This window comes from Hibiscus syriacus, unplaced genomic scaffold (genome assembly GCF_006381635.1).
Source record: "Hibiscus syriacus cultivar Baekdansim isolate YM2019G1 unplaced genomic scaffold, ASM638163v2 tig00112289_pilon, whole genome shotgun sequence".
Classification (NCBI taxonomy): domain Eukaryota; kingdom Viridiplantae; phylum Streptophyta; class Magnoliopsida; order Malvales; family Malvaceae; genus Hibiscus; species Hibiscus syriacus.
In genome coordinates, this window is record NW_024063295.1 from 265,512 (window position 1) to 292,088 (window position 26,577).

Sequence of the window (26,577 nt, forward strand, 5' to 3'; positions counted from 1 at the left end):
AATTTAGGACAGATTAATCAAGGTTATAAACTATGGTCAGATTATTAATTTCTTTTCAAAGTTATATAGTCTGGTCAAATTATTAATTATAAACATAATATATCTTTGTTATCCTCTCTGTTTTTAATACTTCATCTTTGTTAATATGGACCGACTCAGATCGTACACCAGATTTTAATGAGTTAATCTCTATAGAGAGAATTTCTGTATACACAATAACCTGAACTCAAAACATGTTTATCAAACTGTTTACTACTTAAACCATACCTTGTTCTGATAATAAATCATAATAGTTTGAAGTGTTAGAAGTCCTTGAATTTTTATTAAAAAAATAATTAAATCTTTAAAAAAATTCATTTTATTAAATTGTATACTCCTGAATTTCATCAATACACTCATTTTACCAACGTTGATTATTAAATCTAATATTTTATTTTATATTTAAGTGTACCAAGTCTAGTAGAGTTAATTGTACTACAAGAAAGATAACTATTCTACACGAAATTTATTATTATGTTATATTTTATTTTAATAGGCCTTTATTGTTGTATTTATGGAGTTAAATTAAACATTATTATTTCTTATTATAAGTTTAAGATTTTATTGTAAATTTTCAACAACCCTTTTCAGTTCTCACTCGAATTGTGAGTTTGTTGATTTTCATTTATTTTCTAAATACCCGTCACCGTATTCCTCCCTTCCCCACCTTTCCCACCTCATCAACTCCCAAACCCAACCATCTCTACATGATAATATGGTGGCCCAAGGAATGGCAGTCTCATTGAGTGACACTTGTCGAACGCTAACAAAATATCCCCATCGTGTGTCTTGAGAGCCTCGACGGCCTTACTCCTCCACACCCCGTCTTGTTTCATGATCAACTCAATGTCCCTATGCTCAACCCCAGTCTCATCAATTTCTTCCTCATGGCAGTAATGTTAGTTTTCTTAATCTTAGTTTTATGAACAATCCCTACGAGAAAGAGTGTGACGTGGAGTTGCTTGGTTCCAGGTTTCACTTATTTTCACTAATTTCTTGGCTTGTGTTCGAGCTGGGAGTTGAATCCATACCCCCTTTGCTTGCTAAAACTGAATATAGAGCAGCAGCAGTCTCCTTAACCCATTGCGATGAATTTTATAAACACCAGTTATCCTCAAACATGATCCAAGTTAATTTAGTAGTAAACTGTTTGCCGACTATGATTTCTGCAGGACCACACAGTTTTAAACGGAGTGGAAACCGAAGGCTGCACATTTAAACTTGGTTCTGCTCTCTAATTTAACATCACCATTACAACAAAAGCTCTCTTTTAGATACATTTTCAATGTTAAAAATCGTAGACAGTTTTGAATTGACATTGAAATACTTACCAGATATAATTAGAGATGCAACAGTACTAAATTATGAACTCGAGCACCCCTTTGACAGTACACCAACTTTCATAATCCTTTTCTTTTCCACCACCCTAAATGGAGGTGTTGCAGATAATATATCCGGTGGAAGCCAAGTAAAACTTTAGGTGTCTTATCCCCATTAATTTACAAAACACACATAGCTTATGTGTTTCAATCCGAAGAAAAAAAAACTAATAATCAAACATGTATCCTATATATAATAATAAGCCTTAATACAAAAATGCCTATACTATACAATTTTTTTCTTATTTAAGTGTTTTAACTTTTTTAACGGTGAGATATTTAAAATAGTAATGTTTATAATGTTATGCTCTTAGATTGAAGAAGATTTATTGTTTTATTTTTTAATTGTTACAGAATTTCATTAAAGGGTTAACGAGAGTTAAAATTCGAATTTTTAAAATCGAGTGGACCAATAATATAAGGGATTAAAACTTTTTTTTTTGAACCGGTGACCAAAATCGAATAGATAAAAAACATAAGGAACCATCCGTATATATCTATAAAACACGGCATAAAATAAAATTGAAAAAACGACCAAGTTTTGGTGTGAACCGAGTTTTTGTTCAGAGTGGTGCAGCGCAGCTCAGTGTCTCTCTTGTTCTCACAAGGCTCCCTAAAACCCTGAAATGGGTTCCTTATTCAGAGCGTCAAAAACCCTTAAAATTCGAAAATACTTATCTCCATTATCTTCAATCAACAACCCATTCGATGCTTTTGGCTTATCTCAGAGGTACTGCTCCCATTCTCGTCAAAACAGCAAAGAATCTGCTCCGATAGATTTGAGTCGATACCCCATTGAAAAAATAAGGAACTTTTCAATTATTGCCCATGTTGATCATGGAAAGTCTACTTTAGCTGATAGGCTTTTGGAGCTTACTGGGACAATTAAGAGAGGTCATGGTCAGCCTCAGTATCTTGACAAGTTGCAGGTAATTTTGCTTTTTAATTTTCATCGTGGCTTTTTTGTTTGGATCAAAACTTGAATTGGTAGTTCTATATATATCTTACAAATTGATGAAAAGGCAAGGTATCGGCATTGCAATAGTTGGTTTAAAGAGAAACTAGACTTGGGTATTTGTTATCTTTTCATGTAAACGTTAAATTTGGTTTAAAATGAGAAATAAATAAATAAAGATATTGAGTATAGCTTTGGTTTAAAAGTGCAAACATCATTATGTTTTTTATGTTATTAGGTAGAGAGGGAAAGGGGAATAACTGTTAAAGCTCAAACAGCGACTATGTTCCACAGACACAAGTCCCGTGGATGCGATGAGCCTTCCACATTTTTGCTAAATCTGATTGACACACCGGGTCATGTGGACTTCAGTTATGAGGTGTCTAGATCTCTGGCAGCTTGCCAAGGTGCTCTTTTGGTTGTTGATGCGGCCCAAGGTGTTCAAGCTCAAACTGTTGCAAACTTTTATCTTGCTTTTGAATCTAACTTGACTATAATACCTGTCATAAACAAGATTGACCAGCCAACTGCTGACCCTGATCGTGTCAAAGCTCAGTTGAAATCAATGTTTGATCTTGAGCCTAGTGATGCCCTTTTAACGTCTGCTAAGACAGGGCAGGGGCTCGAGCATGTCCTTCCAGCTGTCATAGAAAGGATTCCTCCCCCTCCTGGAAGCAGTGGTTCACCTTTGCGTATGCTTCTGTTGGATTCCTACTACGATGAGTATAAAGGTGTAATTTGCCATGTGGCCATTGTTGATGGTGCATTGCGTAAAGGTGATAAGATTTCATCTGCTGCAACTGGTCAAGCTTATGAAATTTTGGATGTTGGGATCATGCATCCTGAGCTTACTCCCACTGGAGTTCTTCTAAGTGGACAAGTTGGATATGTGGTGACTGGCATGCGTTCCACAAAAGAGGCACGTATTGGGGATACACTATATCACACTCGGACTACTGTAGAACCCCTTCCTGGTATACACGAGGCTTTATTTAATCTTTATAGGATTGTTACACCCTCTTTTTATCTGCTATGCTTCTAAATTGTAGGTTTCAAACCCGCAAAACATATGGTGTTTTCTGGTCTCTACCCTGCAGATGGATCTGATTTTGAGGCACTTAACCATGCTATAGAGAGGCTAACTTGCAATGATGCCAGCGTCTCTATTACTAAGGAGAGTAGCACGGCACTTGGACTGGGTTTTAGGTGTGCTGTCTTATGTTTTATGAGTTAATCTCAAAGTACCAACTGTCTTTATTATGGAAATTTACATTGTTATAATGGGATAATCTCTAGTGTGTCTTGTATTCCTTCTGCAGGTGTGGATTCTTAGGCTTACTTCACATGGATGTTTTTCATCAAAGACTTGAACAGGTGATCAAATTTTCCATTTATCCATTTACCTAAATTTTCTTTCTTTATTTACAAGTCATAACAGTTTTTATCACGGATGTAGGAGTATGGAGCTCATGTCATTTCTACTGTTCCAACTGTTCCATATATTTTTGAGTATTCTGATGGAAGGTACATATAACAGTGACCTTTTATGATCACTCTTTATTTGGAGAAACATAAGCTTCGTGAAGTTGCTTTTGACATGTTTTTTATATCTTGATCTTATGCAGTAAAGTAGAAGTTCAGAATCCTGCTGCATTGCCCTCAAATCCCAAGAAACGAGTTACAGCTTGCTGGGAACCTACTGTAATAGCAACTATTATTATTCCTAGTGAGTAAGCTCCCATAACCCTTTACAATCAATTTTCTACGGCATGAAAAGGTTTCATTCTGCAGGACTTTTTCCTTGCTTGTAGGTATGTGGGGCCTGTTATCACCCTCTGCTCGGAGCGGAGAGGCCAGCAGCTGGAGTACTCATTTATAGACAGGTGATTTATACCATTATGGTCTCTTTAACCTGTAATTTTTAACTCATCAACGGTAATCTTCAGTGAAATAGTTTCTGTTTCTTTTGTCCTGATGTAGAAAAATCTGCTGCCTTGCCTCCTAGTTGAGTAAATGAAATACTAAAATATCTGATGAGTAAATTTAGGCTCTTTTTTTGTAGTAGCTGTGCTTTCAACTAATGAAGCCTTCGTTTGTTTTTTATAATGTTACTCTGACATCCACTTGTGCCTTTTTGTTTACTATAAAAAATTGTATTTTTTTATCCGTAAAAGAATCATGTTTTAATGTTTCAGTACTTATGCCCAGTCATTCTTTTTATGCAGTCAACGGGCTTTTATGAAGTATCGGTTACCTCTGAGGGAAATTGTGGTCGACTTTTACAATGAGTTGAAGAGTATAACATCTGGATATGCCTCCTTTGATTATGAGGATTCAGAGTAGGCTTCTCTCTCTCTTACTCACTCACACACAAGCACACAGCTTCATACACACACTCAGATACGTGCGTACACTCATGACAGGGCCCAGCATCATAAGGGCTGGTGCTGTAAAAGTCTGCAATATGCTGTTTAATGTTCTATAATAATGCATTGGGGAGCAAGTGGTGAAACAAATTAAGACAACTGGTTTCAGTTGGATAAATGTCCTCATTTCCTGGGTTGCTACCAATGAAAAATCCTACTTGATCTGGCCTAAATTTTCAGTGAAATACAACGTCGAAGTGCTAGTCTTCTGGCATTTACACACTTCTGATTGGACATTTGATGTCATGAAACCTTTGCTGAAGTTGTTTTCCTTTGCCTCCACAAAATTGGAGCCTCTTATTCGTATTATTGACACGTTATTGATTTTGTTTACAGATACCAACAATCTGATTTGGTGAAACTTGATATCCTCTTAAATGGACAGCCAGTTGATGCCATGGCCACAATCGTTTACAATTTGAAGGCACAACGAGTTGGTCGTGAACTGGTGGACAAGCTTAAGAAATTCATCGACAGGTAGTTGGTTTAAAGTCAATATGAGCTTTGTATGCATTCAATTATAGTTAATACAGATGGTCCAATTCTAATCAGGCAAATGTTTGAGATAACCATTCAAGCTGCAATTGGATCAAAGGTTATTGCAAGGGAGACGTAAGTATTGTGTCTATCATTCCTTAAGGTTCCTTAAAACTCATTTAGTATTCATTGGTTAGCTAAGCCTTTATTTGCTGGATTCAGAATCTCGGCAATGAGAAAGAATGTCCTTGCAAAGTGTTATGGTGGGGATATTACTCGGAAGAGGAAGCTTCTAGAGAAGCAAAAGGAAGGAAAGAAGCGAATGAAGCGAGTTGGTTCCGTTGACATACCTCAAGAAGCTTTTCATCAACTGCTGAAGGTTTCATAGTGTAGGACTACATCAGCAATGATGGTGGTAAGTTCCGAATTCCAATGTGTTTAGTTAATGGTTAAATTCAACCTGAACTTTTTCGTTCATATATTCTCTAGTGCCAATGGCAGCAAAGCTCTTTCTGCATTTTCCAGAGTCTACTAATATACTAAATGACTGGTCATACATACTGATCAAAGTGAATTTTCCTTTCAACCTCATTAATTGATGATTTGGTGAAGAGGACACTTGAAAACTGTTTTAGGATAGGTGTAGCTACTACTTAAGCTATGCCTTATAGTCTCAGTCTTACAGTCCACACCATCATGAAAGTTGTTCACTTTGGCCCTTTAGACTTTACGGCTTGTCTACAAAAGGCATCTCTCAGTTTGAAGATAGTATGGGCTTTTATATCCCAGTGAAAATTTAGTAGACAACTGATATGTGATTCATGGCTCAGAATTTGTTGCATGGATGTATAACTGAAGTTATTAACTCATCTTTTTCAGCTATAAAGATTAAAGAACCAGTTAAGTGCATGCATTACTGTGAGAACCTGGTTGCAGAAGCTGTTGGAAAATCTGAAGCAGTAAAGATGCATTTGGCTCTATTTACCTGTATGCCTTACAATAAACTGCCCTAGTTTTTGGATAGGGATCATAATCAGTTTCATGAACCTTTTCATGCTTAAAGATGTTATGTTTTATTTCACAACAATTTAAGATTATAGTTATTACTACAATGGTGTCAGAGTGTAGTCATCGGATAAGTTGATATTTTTGTAAAACCCCTCTTAACTATTTTTAGCGATAAAAGTAGGTGATGTTTTTATATAAGGTTTAACATACATTTTGGTACCTGAACTTGGCTTCAAGTTCAATTTGGTACTTGATGTTTTTTTGTTCAATTAGGTACTTGAACTTGACTTCAAGTTCAATGTGGTGCCTTGTGGAAGGAGGTATCCAACGTTTCATTAACCAATGATAACATGACATATAGCAAGCTTTTAATTTTCTTTGAAAATACATAAAATAAATTTTATTATTTTTAGCACATGAATTACCCTAATTATTTCTTTCCTTCAGGGCTGTGAATAGCCATGGTAACTGTGTTGTCACTTTGAAATAATTACCCTAATTATTTTTCAATTAACCCATCAAAATTCATATTTAGTGTTTTTAAGCCCTTGAGAGTTTTTGGTCGATAATTTGCATAATACCCTTTTGTAAAGGGAGACAGAAGTTGAAATATTTTAATCACTATGGTTGACATTTTATTTTATTAAGAGATCCACATCTTTTTACTAACACATCACGGATTAGATAAGCTTAAACTAAAAAAAAAATCTTAAATAATCTCTTTTTTCCTTTAAGTCTTTAAATTGTTTTTTAATCAAAACAAGTCCTTAAACTATTATATATAAGTTTATATAAGTATAGACTATCTTTTTTATCAAAATAAATCTTTAAACCATGTACTTTTTGTTTTAAATCCTTAAACTATTTTTTGTCAACATAAGTACCTACTTTTGTGTGATATGTATTTTACTGGCTGAAAAAATATTAACTGAAAAAATGACACGACCTAAAATAATTACATATAATAATTTAATGATTTATTTTGACAAAAAAATAGTTTAATAAAAATATATAATTTAGAGGCTTATTTTTAATTTAAACCGATTAAATGCGAGTGAACATGCATGACCAATATATTAAACATTAAGTGGATTAAATATAAGTAAATATCTATTATCAATAGATTAAATGTTGTGCGGATTACAAACGGATGAACTTCTAAGATCAACAGATTAAACGTTGAATTTAATCATGTGTATGATGAATTGATTAAAAGAAAGATACATACATACTATTTCTTTGGTTCTTTATTATCCGAACCAAGTGCAGAGGCACTATTGAAAACAGAAAAGGACAGAGGCGATGATTGAGGCGAATTTGCTATACGAGAGCTTGAAGATGTAAGCCCTTTAAAGTAGCCTGATGCACATAATGATGGATCCTTTAAACTTTGTGAAACGGTGGCCTGCATCAGATTATGACCAAAACTCTTGGCTCTTTGATTACTTTGATCCACCATTGAAATGGCAGCAGATATTAATGATCTGAAGCTTGGGTCCGATGTGATTGCCTTGGTTAACGTCTGGTAGAACTGATCCTGGATGGGTTCTGGGTTCCCAGCTAGGTAAACAGATGGTAAAACGTTGGATACCGGAGAAGAAAAGTTGAGATTCGTCCAAGGAAATCTGGGTGTTGTAGGTAAGTTGATGACAAACGGCGACGGAGAGCCGGTGAGGTCTAGAGTAATCGTTGGGAACGAAGGTGATCTCGAGTTATCATGAAGGCTGCTGCTGAAACTGAGTCCATTGAGTTCAGTTGAGAGAGTGGTAGCTGAATTTAGGCCTGGTTGAGATATTGATGAGCCCGATAACAGCATGGAAGCGGCTGCCGCAGTGGTGGAAGCCATGGCCGTGGCTGATTCTGGAATTGGGTGGTTGTGGTTCCCTTCATAAGTTGTGGTTAAGATGGACAAATCCTCAACACTTCTTTGCACCTGTTTTCTTACCGGACACCCTGGTGCAGCTGTGCAACGATAGTAAGCTCTGGGACATGGATTTCCTTTTGATATTTTCTGTCCATATTTCCTCCATTGGCACCCATCATACATCTATAAGGATAGAAATGAATCAAATCAAACAAAATTCCGCCATAACCAAAAGCTTGAAAGCTTTATACTAACCGTTAGTGCTTCACATCTGGTTCTTACAGAAACCCTAGCTCTCTTTACTTGGCTTTTATGTCCTACAGCCTCTTCATGATCCCCACTTGTTGTCTTCTGAACTTTGCTCGGTGCCTGCCCTGTATCATCTTCTTCCTTTGGTAACTCTGAATTATTTTTAGTAGACAATAGAAATTTAGGGTCTAATCCCAGAGTTAGACCGCCATTGATGTTATGATCATCATCTGCTTCAGCTTTTCTGTTGATTGTTGTCCTCTTTTGATCATCTCTTTTGGAACCAGTTGGACTTCTTCCAAGGGAAAGTGAAACAAGTTCGGGTTCTTCTGCACCTTCAATGGCGGATCCTTGTTGAAGCATTTCTAAGAAACGCAGTTGAAGAGATTTGTAATTCTCCTGGATTTGCTTTATCATCGTCTTCAACCTCTCATTTTCTTCCATTGCTGATTCAATTTCTTTCTCCTAATTAATCAACATACATAGTTATATTACATATTTGACTTAGAAATTCATACATACATACTATATATGTATATGTATATGTATATTTACCTGGCTATCTTTTGGACAACAATCATCTTCATGGCAGACAGTTTGAGTAGTGTTTTCTTCTTGCTTAACAGCAGCATCTTCCCTTGACGTTTTCATCAATAAAACCTCCATTGATGTATGAGAAATGAGGCTTTTCTTATACAGTTCCAAGGCACAGAAATGTCAACACCCCAGCAACACTTGAAAGATCAATTTCATTATTTTAAAACAATGAGTAAACCATTTGAGAAGAATTCAACTTCAACGTTTTACAGTTTAGACTTAAAAATATTAAGGGTAAAATACATCCTAGGTCAATCAATTATTACTTTGATTACAAACGGGCCAAATTTTCTTTTAAAAGTCATAATTTAATCACTCAATTAAAATAGTGTGACAAATAGGTCATTGACCATTGAATACTAGACGGAATAGGTATTTGACATGATATAATAATAGTTTTAGTTCCAAATAATTATACATTCGATCAATTTAGTCCTAATTTGAAACAATTTAATAAATTTAACATTTCATATTTAAAAATTGAGAAAATCGCCTCAGTGACCAAAAAAAAGTTATAATATACGATTTTAACCAACTTTTTTTGGATTTGCCAAAATGACCAACAAAATCGCAACGCGAAATAAAAATCGCAACGCGATCCCCAGAATCGCAAATCAGTTTCCAAAATCGCAACGCGATTCTTGAAAATCGCAATGCGATAGTACAAATTCGCATTGCGATTTTCCAAAATCGCAACGCGAATATGAAAATCGCAACGCGAACACATAAATCGCAACGCGTATCCGTAAATCGCAACGTGTATCCGTATATCGCAACGCGTATCCGTAAATCGCAACGATAATACATAAAATCGCAACGCGTATCCGTAAATCGCAACGCGATATTTAAAGCGCCATTATAATCGCTACGCGTATTTTATTTTCAAATTACAAAAACCAATATTAAGACAAAATCCCGTAATCGCAACTCATAACCTAAAACCTAAAATCACAACTCAGTCCCATCTCCATCTCTCACTCTCTACGGCGAAGAAATCCGTCCCCATCTCCGAAGATTTCCGTCCCCATCTCCGGCGAAATCCCTCACAACCATTCACGGTCAGAAATCCCTCACAATATTCAGAAATGGAAAATCAACCTCCGAGGGTTAGTTTTTTTAATTATTTTTATTTTGAAATGTTTGCATTATTGTAGGTTTTTCATATTGAAACTGATGATAAGTTTACTGGTCATTTCAATAATAGATTAACCATTTCACTTAGATTTCATTTCGCGTTACGATTCTGTCGTTGCGATTTTCATTTCGCGTTGCTATTCTCTCGTTGCGATTTTCAAGTTAGTATTTGTCTTTGTCTTTGTTCTGTCTTTTGGTTGAAGTAATGCAATCCATTCAAGTTTCAATTTGCAGAAGAGTCGCAACGAGATAAATGAAAATCGCAACGAGAGAATGACTGTCGCAACGAGAGAAATGAAAATCGCAACGAGAGAATCGCAACGCGAAATGAAAATCGCAACGAGAGAATCGCAACGCGAAACCAAAATCGCATTGCGATTTTCATTTCGCGTTGCGATTCTCTCGTTGCGATTTTCATTTCGCGTTGCGATTCTCTAGTTGCGATTTTCATTTCGCGTTGCGATTCTCTCGTTGCGATTTTCATTTCAACCAAAAGACAAAACAGTGTTGCAAATTTTAGTTTCAAGAATAAACTACTACTTTTTATGTTTATTGTTTTTGGTATATCTTCACAGTGTAGTTTTTGGTATATCTAACTTGGTATGTTTATTGTTTTTGTAGAAATTTTTTTCGGCTCAATTGACCTTGAGAAATAAAGTCAGCCTGGCCACTACAATTGCTTCGAAGCTTTCACCTGCTCAAAGACAATTGTTTGAGGAAACCTGCTTCGGGCCATGGCTGAGAGTACAGCATCCGGGTGGAGATGCTAATTTGACCCATTTGTGGCTTCAGACCATGACATCAAATCTACCCGACAGTATACAACGTGGTGAGGAAGAGATATGGTTTCATTTTCCACCAGCGTATACTTGTTTTGGGCGGAAGGAGTTCTGCTTAATCACTGGTCTACGATTCGGACACGATGATGTAGGCCGGTACACTCGTCATATCGCCCGCCCATCATGGTTATCCCGGGTTTTTCCGGATGAGTCAATGGAGAAGCCGAACCTACATGTCGACGACCTGAAGAAATTGTTTAATAAGAAAGCTGGTTTCACTCGGATGGATGACGTCGATGTTGTCCGAGTATGCCTTCTACTACTTGTGTATGCCGGCTTTTTAGGCAGAGAGGCCAGACAACCTATTCATCGGGAGCTAATAATATTGGTAGAGGACCTGAATGCATGGAATCTGTTTCCGTGGGGTTCGTATATATGGAAAGCTACCTGGACTAAGTTGTCGTCTGCCTTTGATGACCGCAAAAGTTTGCGGGGCGATGGGTCCAAATACACTTTGTCAGGCTTTGTTTGGGCCTTTAAGGTAAGAATTTCTATATAATGTTTCTAAAATTATAATTAATTATTTAACAATTACTAATTTTGTTATTATATTGTTTGTAGATTTGGATATTCGAGGCTTTCCCCAGCATGCGTACATATGCAATAAAAACGTCAAATGATATTCCCAGGGCTATTTCCTGGAAGAGGAAAACTCTGTTGGATTGGGAAGACTTAATACCATATGCGACAATAAATAATGTAAGTTAACACAAATACTTTCATATAATATAAACAAGTTATTAATAGTAGACATTTAACTTTGTTTGAGTTTTATATTTTAGGAGGCCAACATTCCATTACAAAGACTGACACCCACGGAGGAAGAGCTTGCCACTGATTGGTGGCAAGCTAGTCAGAGTTTTTTTGATGGCACGGATGATGAGCAGCATCCACTTCCTCCAATTCGAGAGCCATCACCTCACCTAGAGCCATCACCCGATCGACCCGACTATACACCTCTAGAACGAGAGCCATCACCTATCCCGTCACATCATCGAGCCTCTTCTCCACCATCACCTCATGATAGGCGACCGGCAAAGATGCCACGACTCCTATCTCCCTGTTCTCCACCTCCACCTCAACGGGATGAGTCAAGGGAGTTACGTGATAAGGTCAATGCCTTGCGTGAGGAGATCGGTACTCTACGCGATAACGATGGTGCATGGCGTGTGGAGGTGTCAACTTTACGTGGTGAGGTTGCCGCTCTACGTGAGATGATAGTATCGTTGCAGAATGAGGTTCATACTCTACGCAACGAGGTAAGTTTAAGATTTTCCATAGTTAACTTAATGATAAATTTACTCGTAATTTCACTTAGATTAGCCATTTCACTTAGATTGCTTAGTAAATTTATTCGGTTGCTGCCAATTCTGCTAAACTGTGTATTCTTTAACACTGTGAAATAGTATTTGTCTTTGTTTTGTCTTTTGGTTGAAAGTAAATTTGTTCGGTTGCTGCCAATTCTGCTAAACTGTGTATTCTTTAACACTGTGAAATAGTATTTGTCTTTGTTTTGTCTTTTGGTTGAAAGTAAATTTGTTCGGTTGCTGCCAATTCTGCTAAACTGTGTATTCTTTAACACTGTGAAATAGTATTTGTCTTTGTTTTGTCTTTTAGTTGAAAGTAAATTTGTTCGGTTGCTGCCAATTCTGCTAAACTGTGTATTCTTTAACACTGTGAAATAGTATTTGTCTTTGTTTTGTCTTTTGGTTGAAAGTAAATTTGTTCGGTTGCTGTCAATTCTGCTAAACTGTGTATTCTTTAACACTGTGAAATAGTATTTGTCTTTGTTTTGTCTTTTGGTTGAAAGTAAATTTGTTCGGTTGCTGCCAATTCTGCTAAACTGTGTATTCTTTAACACTGTGAAATAGTATTTGTCTTTGTTTTGTCTTTTGGTTGAAAGTAAATTTGTTCGGTTGCTGCCAATTCTGCTAAACTGTGTATTCTTTAACACTGTGAAATAGTATTTGTCTTTGTTTTGTCTTTTGGTTGAAAGTAAATTTGTTCGGTTGCTGCCAATTCTGCTAAACTGTGTATTCTTTAACACTGTGAAATAGTATTTGTCTTTGTTTTGTCTTTTGGTTGAAGTAATGCAATCCATTCAAGTTTCAATTTGCAGAAGAAGAAATAGTTTACTTTCGCAACACGAAACTTAAAATCGCAACGCGAAACCAAAATCGCAACGCGAAATGAAAATCGCAACGACAGAATCGCAACGCGAAACCAAAATCGCAACGACAAGATCGCAACGCGAAACCAAAATCGCATTGCGATTTTCATTTCGCGTTGCGATTCTTTCGTTGCGATTTTCATTTCGCATTGCGATTCTGTCGTTGCGATTTTCATTTCGCGTTGCGATTTTGGTTTCGCGTTGCGATTTTAAGTTTCGTGTTGCGAAAGTAAACTATTTCTTCTTCTGCAAATTGAAACTTGAATGGATTGCATTACTTCAACCAATAGACAAAACAAAGACAAATACTAACTTCAGGGTATTAGTTTGAAACATATTTTTCTTTGTTATCTGATGCATTTTGTGAACTATGATAGAATAATGACTTGGGTGAATACAATGCAAGTTTGAAACATATTTGTCTTTGTTTTCACTGTTTAAATATCATGTCTGTTTATTTACTGATTTTTGTATTTAATTATTTAGCGGCCCGATAGAGTGGATGCTTTACGTCGGGTTATGCTTGCACGACGGAGTTCACGCATCAGACAGCGTGCACGTGCTATTAAGTCTCCGTACACCCCAATAGTGCGAAGACACCGCAAGAAGAAGCCCGACTCGCCTGTCATCCCTCAAGAGTCCACTCCTATCGTTGAAGAGGCCCCCCTATCATTCCTCGAGAGTCCCCTCCCACCGTTCAAGAGGCCACTGTCATCATTGAAGAGGTCCCTCCCACCATTCAAGAGCCCGATTCACATGGCGTCATATGTAGGCTTCTTGAGAAACCCTCTGACGTGCCGGACATGATGGATTCAAGTTGGCTCTCGTATGAGTTACCGGCCAGTACCATACCGGTATCTGAAGAGGAGAGGGATCAACTACCGGACACAATTCTGGATAACACCCTTTGGGCTAAGACCGCTGTTGATTTTTATCTACATGAGCAGAGCCAGGGGTGTTTCACTGACATATGCAAGCTCACCGATGATATCTATTTGTTGCTTGATCGGTCTTGGTGGGGCGTATTATTAGGGGTCGAAGACAATGGCTATTTCGATGGGGGGGTAAGTCTTATATTTTTCTTATATTTCAATTTGATTAATTTTTTTTTAAATTTATGTAAGTCACTAATATATGTCTTTTTTTGTAAAACAGCATATCGATGCGTGGGTGACACGTCTTCTAATAATAAGAAAACTTAAGAAAAATAAAAATATACGATATACAATTATGCCGACGTCTTTTCACGCCGTTCACTTGAAGAATGCACGAGATGAATCATTTGATTTGGGCAATGGACAAGCTAAACTTTATCCTGCATGGTGGGAGGTCGATAAGGTTAGTATTTATTTTAGATTGAGTTTAAAGGTTTTATGAAATAAGTGCGCAAATGAATGAATTATTACTTATGATTGCAGGTGTTTATCCCTGTTTTGGAACGTAAACATTGGATTCTCGTCGAGCTTCAGCTCCCATCCCTTAAGACAATAGTGTATGACAGCATGATAAATTACATATCATTGGCTGATTTAAGAGATGTTATTAAGGGATGGAGCTCTCATTTGGCTAAATTCTTGGATGCGATCAATTATTGGACTCGTTCTGGAAACAAGAAGCCAAAGAAGCTCAATATTACAGTTATTAGAGACGAGACCGCGCCACAACAAACGAGCGGAGCCAGAGGAGATTGTGGTCCTCTCGTATGCTTGGCGTTGGAGCGTTTGACGACGGGAAACATCAAGTATCTACCTCCCACCGATAGGGATAGAGCTGCAGTAGGCTTGTGGTTTCGGCATTATATGGCTAAATCGATATATACGAGACGCTGCCTACCTGCATCCGCGTTATAAAAATGTCCATAAACAATTGGTAAGTTTATATACTTTTTTTGAAAATGTTTGGTTAAGTACCTAGAATTCAATAATTTGCTGTTTGTAGGTTTTAGATGTGTAGAAAGTGTTGTTTGAGCAAATGTTTGGTTTCTGCAGGTTAATCTCAGAAGTGAACTGCGTGAAAATGATGTATGGCTGCAAAAGTTGATTCAATAGTTTAATTGATTGTTTTTTGATTGTTTAATTGATTTGTAAAAGTTGATTCAATAGTAGATGATCGGAAATAAGAATTATTGCTTATTTTTTGATTGTTTAATTGATTTGTAAAAGATGATTTGTAAAAGTTGATTTGTGTAATTGATGCGAATATAATTCTTATTTGTGCTTGTTTAATTGATTGAAATGTAATGGTTGATTTTGTTGATTTCAATCTGCATTATGTTGAAGGCAAAATTGACTATCGCAATGCGAAATGAAAATCGCAATGCGAAATGAAAATCGCAACGAGAGAATCGCAATGCGAAATGAAAATCGCAATGCGGAAATGAAAATCGCAACTGGAGAATCGCAATGCGATTTTAATTTCGCATTGCGATTCTCTCGTTGCGATTTTCATTTCGCATTGCGATTTTCATTTCGCATTGCGATTTTCATTTCGCATTGCGATTTTCATTTCCGCATTGCGATTTTCATGTTGGGATTTTCATTTCGCATTGCGATTCTCTCGTTGCGATTGTAATTCCGTGTTGCGATAGTCAAATGCATGCCTAATAGTGATAACAACTGAATAACAAGAGTTGGTTAAGTCAAAATGGTTGGCCTGAGTCATTAATTCAACTGAAAATGTTAAAAGTTCACACATAAAATCCACATAATACAACGTTTGCATTTAAAAATCACCTAAGTTAACAGTCCCAAAAGGTGAAGCCAATTGTGATTTTGATGAGGATCCATATTTTGGTAGAGGAAAAGATGATTTTGATGGCACTGGTGATCCACATGTCAACCTTGTATGACCACTTTCCTTGCACCGACTACATGTCGATCTCTTCTTCTCTTCACCCTTAGACGGTATACGATCGTGACTTTTTGGTCGGCCAGGTAGCCTTCTGTCCATGGCTGGTGGCAAAACTGTTTGTAAGTCATCTGGTATGTCCCACTCAGAAGGATGTGGAATAGGGTAGACAATCTCGGCATAAGTCTGTCGATAAACTTCTGTAGTGTAGCAATCCATAGCGTATGCGCTTGAATCATCTTGGTTTAAATGAAGAGCAACTTTATAACATGGCCACACGGATAACCAGATGTTTGCCATTTCATACAACTACACGTCTTTGCATTTAGATCGACTAGCCCATTTAAGTTATTATCCAGTACTTGAAACAAAGTGTTTGAACATGGTTCAACTCTCCATGACGTTGACTTCACAACACGTTTCGTTATCTTTTTTCAGTCCATGGTGTAACACGATGTTCCAATGTTCCTGTAAATTTAAATAAACAATACTTAGTAAAATATATAAATATGATAAGTTACGAATTCAAAGAAATAATACCTGCATGGTTTCTTTTCTTGTAGTACCACTGTTGAATAGAGGCTCGAAAAAACTCCATTAACATAGTAATGGGTAATTTCCGGGAATGACGACTTAGAGCGTTGATTGATTTTGCACTATTAGACGTCATGAAACCATATCTTGCTCCAAGTTGATGTACTCTTGACCATCTTTCAAACCCGACATCTTCTAGTGTTTGAGCACACTGAGGCAAAACACGTCTTAAACAATTTATATGCTTATTGAAATCCACTTCCCGATAAGCTTTTACAGCCTTCCAGTATGTCCATTTGTGCTTTTTTATACCAGCAGACCTTGATTTTAGATTTCTATACAAATGAACACCACAAAGTCCATGAAAAGCATCTGGGAAACACCTTCTAACAGCGTTGTCAATTGAGTTTGCCCTATCGGATATGATTGTCAGATTGCTAATAGGACCTATGCAATCCCTAAGATGCCCCATAAACCATGTCCATGAATCAGAGGTTTCAGATTTGCCAACCCCGTAAGCTATTGGCAATATCCCATTGTTAGCATCCATGGCTACTGCTAATAAGTTTACTCCAAGGTATCGACCTTTCAAATGTGCTCCGTCAACTATAAAACTGGGCGCATGCAAGTAATAAACGAACGAATCTACAAAATAATATACACAAGAAATATAATCATTTAAATGTGAAATGCATGTAACTAACAAAAATGAGTCAACAAAATTATATTGATTTACTAACCGTAGCACCAATGGCGATAAACAGCAACTCAAAGCGTCCATCTCTATCTGTTTTGATATGAGTTACCGACCCAGGATTTTTCAGCTTTAAATTGTGACAATAAGCCGGCAGTTGGGCAAACGATGCTTCTGGCGACCCCCTCAACAATTCCAAGGCATAACATTTGGCTCTCCAAGCTTGAGAATATGATATACTAATCTTGAACCGAGCATTCATGTCAGTCATAATTTCATGTCCCCGATATACCCTGCCATTCAAAAACATTAACTCAGCCAGAAAACCACCCAACACCTTTTTGTTTGCCTGTCTATGGTGAGGAAAAACTTGGGTTCTTGAACATGTATGTTTATCAATAAAAGTCCTAACTTGAAACATTTCGCAATCTTTTATTCTCTTTGCAATCATTCGCCACATACAGTTTTTGTCAATCATACACCTTGTTTCGAAACGATCTTTGCTTGATTTGTTAACTTTTAGTTGATAGCCATCTTCCACACATTTCGTATACAAAGCTATCTTCAAGTCTTCCTTTGTATCAAAACAATCATCTTTCTTGATACGAATAACTTTTGTGTAACAATCAACTGCTTTCTTTACCAACTCTTCTTCCGGTATCTGAAGTAATTCTGGCATATTCCAGTTATACGCCCGTGGCATTTTCTTTTCTTCGGGGATTTTTTCTTCTTCTTTTTCTTCTTCAGGATTATATGAATTACAGAATGGATGTTCAACATGTTCATTCACAGTCGTAACTTCCTCCTCATTATCATCAACAATACATTCTTCGGCAACGGCTGTTTCATCATCAAAATTCGGGTATTGACCAATATCAAAATCATTACACGCAGGGTCTGTTTCTTCTTCTGAAACATCATCAAAATCCGTGTATTGACCAATATCAAAGTCCGGATATTGACCAAGACCAAATTTCGAATACTGACTAGTACTCACAATTTTTTTGTTGGCTCATCATCGTCTAACTGGTCAATACGAAAACCGGAATTTGGTGCTGAAAGTTGATTGGGATTTGGATTAGAGAAAGGTTGTGGGTTTTGAGAAAAACTTAGTTGATTACTACCCGCTACTGACCCAACAATACTACTTCTAGGTTCAACAACATACAATGTAACATCATCTTGTGAAACACTAATGTAAGCAATGAATCGTTCAACATCTTCATTGTCGGTTAACAAATAAACTTTACCATTTCTCTGATAAGATAGCCTAAATCCACTTAGGGGCTCTAAATTCAATTTATTTGAAATACGTAGCATTAGAGTTTCATAAGTTAACTTTTGTAAAGACAATTTTAGTTGAAGATTCATGGGTAAAGGCATATATTGTAAAACACCATTAACATTATCCCATGACCCTCCAAAACACAAATCTATCCAAACATGATCAACATTAGATGATTTCATGGTTGTAAATTAATTTACTAAACAGACGAGCTGCGAAACTAAAACCTGTTGCCGGATTGGGAAGGATGTCGTTGGATATAGGAACGGATGTCGCCGGAGAGAGTGATAGATGGAGATGGAATGAGTTGCGATTTAGGGATTTAGTTTATGATTTCAGTGTTATATACCCAAAATTTCAGTGTTGTGATTTACAGATTCTCGTTGCGATTTACGGATTATCGTTGCGATTTACAGATTCTCGTTGCGATTTACGGATTATCGTTGCGATTTACAGATTCTCGTTGCGATTTACGGATTATCGTTGCGATTTACGGATACGCGTTGCGATATACGGATACGCATTGCGATTTACGGATACGCGTTGCGATATACGGATACACGTTGCGATTTACGGATACGCGTTGCGATTTATGTGTTCGCGTTGCGATTTTCATATTCGCGTTGCGATTTTGGAAAATCGCAATGCGAATTTGTACTATCGCATTGCGATTTTCAAGAATCGCGTTGCGATTTTGGAAACTGATTTGCGAATCTGGGGATCGCGTTGCGATTTTGTTGGTCATTTTGGCAAATCCAAAAAAAGGTGGTTAAAATCGTATATTATAACTTTTTTTTGGTCACTGAGGCGATTTTCTCATAAAAATTCTATCAATTTAATCTTTCTACTTTCTGAATTACTTGTTCTTCTCCTGGAAAGGTTATATAACTTTCATGTTTATTTCCAAATATAATATTAGTTCAACAGTAACTTCTTGTTGCTTTATGATAAAATGTAGTTATCTAACTATTTCTTTGATTCGATGGACTCACTTGATTTGAGAGTTTCATAAAAAAAATACTAAACTAGTGGAATTTTTAAATATTAAGAGTTGAATTTTTTAAATTGTTTTGAATTAGGACCAAATTGATAGAATACATACGTTTTAGGGATTAAAACTATTATTATATAAAGTCACATTAAACATTTTTTTTCAATTTTAACAACATAGTGACCTGTTTGAAATGACCCTTTTAGAGAAAAAATGACCCTTTTATAATCGAAGTAATGATTAAGTGACTGAGGTTGTATTTTTAACCCAAGATTAATGGATCGTGAAAAATGAAGCCAATACCCTAATATTATATATGTAGAGATAGAGGTTTGAAGCTTCGTTTTGGAAGACTAAGATACTGAGAGGACGTCAGATGGGGTTAAGAGTCAAAGGTATAGGCATTGATTTTGAGCGATGAGGTTTCAAGGAAAGCTTAGTTTCAAGTTTTCAACGCCTTGCAGGCTGCCTATTGGCCTCTTGTTTTGCATTGTCAAGCGTCAATTTGTACGCTTGCTTCACACCGATTCAGACTGCAGCTTTTTTAATCTGTAATGTGATTTCCAGGCGTTGAGAATTCAATTTCGGGGTGATTGGGGCACGTTCCAAATATTTCAAGAGGTTGAATATGATCACATGAATATGCATGTGTCCACTACATATTGCACACATCCCTATAAAGTGGTAAAAGTCAAGCCTGCTAACTGTGGTATATGTGTCGATTATCCCTATGGATTACTTGTAATTCTATTTCTTTAATAAAAACAAACAAAATTAAACAAATATTACACTCCCAAACCGATCCGTTATAAATGATGAGTCTAAGATGTTATATTGGGTCCCTAAACATTCATTCCTCACAAATTAGGATAAACATAGATAACTTATCATCCATGATAGTATGTTCCTATGCCAAATAAAATATTTAAAATAAAATGTGGAGTCCAATCTCAAAATATGTTTTTTTGGGGGGGGGGTGGGTGGGTTAATTGTTTCCTCTAAAGTTGACTTTAGATCGGGTTATTATCAATTTAAGGTTAAGGATTTTAATGTTATGAAGATACTTTTTCGACTCAATATGGTCACCACTAGTTTTTAGTAATGACATTCGGGTTGAGTAATGTTATATTTATGTTTTTTTTAATGAAGACAATCTTAGAATATGACAAAGATATGTAGTTTCTTGGATTTAGTATATTTTTATTGGATATTTGTAGAGGGGTTTTCTATGATTGCATTTGCCTTGACAATTCGTTTAAGGAAGAATGTTCTTTTTTATGGAATGAAGCTCAATAATCGAGTTCTGATGGGTAAGCATATATCGATTTGCAGAGGCCACTTGAGAGACTCATGAGTATATGAGGTGCTATTCCCTGATCTTTCTCCATTAGGTGAAATTTTGAGGTCGAAAATTTTCTTAAGGGGGAGAGAGTTGTTACAGCTCAAATATCGAAGTTTTTAAGCATTTTAAATGTTTGTGTAATTTGTGAATTTCCTAAAGTGTAGGAATTTAGGGTATTTAAATGTTTTTTTCAGTTTCCTTTATTTTTCTCTTTTTCAAATTTTGTCGTCTGATATCTCTCATAAATTTTGGGTTTTGTTTGATTCATCACCGCCCAAATTGTTGTGGGTGTCACCATCGATACCATTCGATTCATCTTGTAATCCTTGTTCATCTACTGTCCTTGCCCTTTTGTTCACCGTTGTCATCGATAACTGGGTAAGGATAAAACATTTCGATTTTATAAAAATCTGGCGTTCGTTATTCTCCATCGTGATCTATAGTTGGTGATCATGTGTCTTCGCACTACTATCTAATAGATTCAGACAACTCAACTCAACTATGTACTTTTGCTTTGGGTTACGCGTTCCTACTTCGTGAGATATGATATTGTCCACCGTGGAAAGTAAGAGACTTAGTTGGTATTGCTTAGCTACATAAGTGTCCCTTGACCATTGTTCCTCCTTATGTTTTTATACTAAACTCTGTATGATTTACATGTTATTGAATCACCTTGACTACGTAACAACTTGTGTGTCTACTGTTATGCTATATAATTTTTGCGTATAAACATGTTATATTTTCTTATATGTGTTATGGAAGTTTACCTAATTCAGGACTAATGATATGATCATGTATGAATATAGTCTTGCTCAAGTCTCAAGGTTTGAGATATTATGGTGGAAAGTTTACTATTTTGAGTTTCTCTTCGGAGGTTAACTCATATTCCTCTTCGGAGGGTAAGGTCCTAATCTTATTTTTTGTTTTAAGTTCTTCTTTGAAGGTTAAGTCAAGTTCTTTTTTTAGGGATGTTAATTTAATCCGAAAATGAAGGATTTCGATCTGACCCGATAGGGTTTTTTCAAAAAAAATTGGGTTCATGTCGTGTTTGGATCGAATTTTATATAGGGCGACTTCGAGTCAGGTTGGGTTCGAGTGGAGGATGAAAAATCTCTGACTCGACCCAACTCGAGGGTAATAGCTTAATTTTTACATATAAACTTTATGAATAATTACTATAATAACCTCTTTCTATAATATTTTTAATTAGGTCCTTATTTTATACCAGATTTGGTCAGTCAAATCATTTATACTCTAAAATTTTGGGTTGGATTAGGTTTCGGGTAGAGGAAATGTGATTTTTGGGTCGGGTCTGGTCGAGTTGAGTGGAGTATAAGTATTTTTCGGGTCGGGTTAGGTTCGGGTGGATGATATATATTTTTGGGTAAGGTCAAGTTGATTAAAAACCCAACCAAACCCGATCCGTTTCCATCCCTATCCTTTTTGGAGGGTAAAGTCTCCATCCTATATATCGTTTTAAGTTCCTCTTCAGAAGGTAAGGTCCCCATCATGTTTATCTTTTTGAGTTCCGCTTCAGAGGGTAAGATCCTTATCTTATTTTCTGTTTTACTTAATTACTATGTTGTTTAATATCATCTATTGATTACAATATTTATGTTTTTATGTCAATATCTATTTATAATTAGATGATACTGAGCTCTATAGTTCACTCTTTTTATCTTTTCCTTTTAGATTATTCAGATCATGACAAATTCAATAATTAAATGTGGTCTTATTTTCAATTCAAGTATGAAATTATGGTTTATCTAAAATACATTTAATTGTGGTATATATTTGGTTTATGTTAAATGTTTATTTGAGTTTTAAACAAATTAAACACTTGATTTGTTTTCAAGTGTCACTTCGTTGACCAATGTGATCTCCATGATCAGGTTGCAACTCTTATTGGGGTTACAAAACCCTAAAAGCTACAAACCTCATAAATATTCTTAGGTAGTTTCTAATCAACTACTGTCTGAACCTTTTGCAGGTCTACCAAATATCATCGATCGAGATCACGTGCCCTGGAATGTTAACATCAAACAACCAAAATTCACGAACTTGACATATAACTTCTCTACGAGGGTCTGGAGCATAATGTGGAGATGACTATCACGAACGTTTTCTATCCTCGAACACACTAAAATATCATCGATATAGACAACAACAAATTGATTTAGTTAAGGCCAGTTCATTAGGTCCATGAAATCTATAGGCATATTTGTAAGTCTAAACGGCATTACTAAGATTTCATAATGTCCACATTTAGTCCAAAAAGTCATCTTCGATATGTTAGTTTCCTTAACCTTTAATTGGTAATATCTTGTCCTCAAATCAATTTTAAAGAATGCACATGCTCCCTTAAAATGATCAAACAAATCATCAACTCTCGGAAGCGGGTACTTAATTCTTCGTTGTTAGTTTTTGCAATTGTCGGTAATCTATGTACAACCTCATCAAACCATCTTTCATTCATAACAAAAAAATTCAGTCCTCTCTACAATGAAATATTATGGAAGACAAAACTACGATTGAATATCTTCCAATGCAGGACTTAGAACCCTTGATTCATTGATGTATACCAAAATGACCCCACAAACCCTACTAATCATCTTACTAGCTGTCGTTTTTGAAGCCACACGAGCAGCACATTTATTCTCCTCACCGGATATTACTACCTTGGAACCATCTAATCCTTAAAGTTCCAATTGCCTAGCCCAACATCTTAAACTCACCATGCTCCGATAATCAATCCTTCCCTAAAATCACATCAGATTCTCCAAAAGACAGTTTCATTAAATTTGCCATAAACAATTGTCATGAATCTTGATCAGACATCTACAATAAATTTGTTCCACCAATACGTTTAATCCCAATAGACCAGACACTCTAACTTCCATCTCTAATTTTTCACATGGAAAATATTTCTCTCGGATAACCTCTCTACAAATATATGAAAGAATGGATACGGAATACACTAATGCAATAATTATAACAGAGAATAAGGTGAAAATAACCAAGACCACATCTGTTGCATCACAATCCTCTATGGCCTTTACCGCATACTGACGATCGAGGATTCAGTTATCAGGCTTGGCTACAAATCTAGTCATACATCTACTATGTTAACCCGAAGTAGCACTGGCTCTATTGTGAAACAAGCCTCTACCCCTATGAATTGAAGGTATTGGCCTCCCTAAAGCAGTTGGAGCATCATTTGCCTTCCTCATGCAGTTTGTAATGATCCAAATTTTTGAGTCAACGTTTGATCGTTGACTCGAAGTTTGTTTAAATAAGTTGTTATGTTATAGAGGCCTTTTGGGTCGAATCTAAGGCTAATCAAGTAATGAATACCACATTTAGACTTGCCGTGTCAAAGTGAGTCTCCTGGTACAGTTTGGGATCAAACGGCCGCCAGTTTCGAAGGCCGACATTGATCGACGATAACGAAAAACAATGGTGATTGTTTTAAATATTTTTAAATTTAATAATAGCAAAATATTATTTTATTATTTATTTTAAATTATATAATTTTAATAATATTAAAAAAATGCCATGTCATAGAAAAACAATAATAAAATAATAGAGAATAACAAAAATATTCAATGTATAAAGGTTAGTGAATAAATTGAAAAACTGAAAAGATAGTAAATGAAATAAGAGAGAGCGTAAAATTATGTGAATAAATTTGTATATTTTTATAATAGAGAGACTAAAATGAATTTTACATATAATAAAAGAACTTGTAGTATACTTTAACCAAAGTGTAGCGGCAAATGGTTACCTTCGGTTTACCAAAACTATAAAATATACAAAACGTTGTTGTCACCGAAAATTAATACATTGAAAGTAGGGGTGTGTAAAATTCTCCGACCCGGTTGACCCGATCTGTCGACCCGCTGATCCGGATATAAAAAAATCGGGTAATTCTCTAAAAAAAAATTACCCGGTCGGGTCGGGTACCCGGCCCGACATTTCTCGGGTCGTGTCCGGGGTCACAAAATCTAGTTTTTCCGAGTACCCAGTTACCCGAGTACCCGGTTAGTTTTTATTTTTTTTTATTTTTTTATATATAATTATATAAAATATAATGAATTATTTATATTATGGATTATTGTATTTTGTATTTTGAACTTTTAAATTTTATGTTCGGATATTAGAGTATGTAATTCGAAGTTTCGAACATTTAAATTTGTGTATATATTTTTTAAATTAATAATTTGAAAATAAAAAATTAAAAACCAGGTATCGGGTACCCGTAACATCCGGATCGGGACACGGGCCGAGAAATCGTCGACCCGGAAGTTCTGGGTACCCGGAAATCGGGTACCAAAAATCCGGGTACCCGGATTTGCACACCCCTAATTGAAAGCATTTGGATTATTATTATTTTATAAAGCTATAATTAACTTTTTTTTTCACGAATTTAGAAGAATTTATGAATCGACGATGATATTTTTATTGTAAATTTAATACTAAATTGATTTTAGAAAAATAATTGATTATTATATTATCAACTATTATATGATAATATTAGAAGTAATACTAGTTAATTAAATTAATTAGCATTATATGATATTAATATTAAATTAATTAAATGCAGTTCTAATCAATAATAAAATAGTAGAGTCAAGATCTAAGCACATTTACACATTTTCAAGATTGTTGAATGAGTGAAATAGATAGTTGAGATAAATGGTAGGAAGCAAGAAGAAATGTAATGGGAAAAACACAAGGAGATAATCTTAGCTTTCTATTTCACTTATTCGACGATACTAAGAAAATGTAAAACTAAAAGTCTTACACTAGGTGTAAGTAGATCTTAACCTAAAACAATAATTGTAATACCCAATTTTCGTTTTATCTGTCCTTTTCAAGACCCAAATATTTTTATTGTAGTTGATTTTGAAATATGATACATCAATCAACTTGCAATGAATTTTCAGACGAGTTCTGAGCATTTTCAAGGCATGATATCTTATTAAAACTAGATCAACTTTTAATTAGCTTTCCAACGTCTTTTGAAATATCTCAATCGGATTTTAGCAAAGACAACGCATGTAAAAAATTGAATACGTGTTTAATACATGACTTTAATTTATTACGAATTTTTAATTATTTTATTAATTATTTATAATTAAATTCAACTTTAGACTTTCTTTTATTTATTTGGGAGTAATTTAGGATCTTATTATTTATGGTAAGATTTATTTTATTTTAATTTGTGTATCTAGTAAGACTCTTGGAGGGTAAAAAATATATTACTAATGAAAACATTGCATCAGGTTACAAAAGATTCACCCACACCATCAATTCATCCCCTACATATATGTGAAAACAAAATAATAAGAATGCTAAATGTAGACATTATTATTTATTTTATTTTTGAAGAATAGGCGTGGACATTATATTTTTATTGTTTTTGATAATATAAGGTAAGTACAAGGTAATATCTATTTAAAGATAATTATCAACCCTTTGACATTAAACGCTCATACACTTGACATTCCTAGTGTTCGAACCCGAGACACCTCAAAGAATAATAACAATTTTTTTATCATCGAAGTCACTGGGATTCATGCATGTATAAAGGTTAAAATGCTTGAAACGATGACATTCTATCTTACTCGTGTTTTCTTATCTTAATGATAATAAAATACTTGAAATAAAGACAGATTTATTCTACCCTACCAATAACCTTAATAACCTTATACATGATTAACCTTGGTAGCTACCCAGTCGTGGCT

The 26,577-nt window shown here is 35.5% G+C and overlaps 2 protein-coding genes across 2 annotated transcripts; one reads left to right on the forward strand and one right to left on the reverse strand.

The window, feature by feature from the left end:
• The first annotated feature begins 1,989 nt into the window (after nt 1–1,989).
• LOC120177505 (translation factor GUF1 homolog, mitochondrial) lies at nt 1,990–6,389 on the forward strand. The gene is made up of 12 exons (XM_039183632.1): nt 1,990–2,347; nt 2,612–3,347; nt 3,423–3,579; nt 3,693–3,747; nt 3,830–3,897; nt 3,999–4,103; nt 4,185–4,256; nt 4,599–4,712; nt 5,136–5,276; nt 5,352–5,411; nt 5,499–5,694; nt 6,150–6,389. Exons 1-11 carry the CDS (start codon nt 2,045–2,047, stop codon nt 5,662–5,664), a joined length of 1,977 nt encoding a protein of 658 aa, XP_039039563.1. The 5' UTR covers nt 1,990–2,044; the 3' UTR covers nt 5,665–5,694; nt 6,150–6,389.
• A 1,116-nt stretch (nt 6,390–7,505) lies between these two features.
• On the reverse strand, nt 7,506–9,087 carry LOC120177463 (probable WRKY transcription factor 72). The gene is made up of 3 exons (XM_039183599.1): nt 8,953–9,087; nt 8,404–8,862; nt 7,506–8,331 (listed from the first exon to the last, which is right to left on the reverse strand). The coding sequence occupies exons 1-3, from the start codon at nt 9,061–9,063 to the stop codon at nt 7,516–7,518; spliced, it is 1,386 nt and encodes a 461-aa protein (XP_039039530.1). The 5' UTR covers nt 9,064–9,087; the 3' UTR covers nt 7,506–7,515.
• Nucleotides 9,088–26,577: the final 17,490 nt, after the last annotated feature.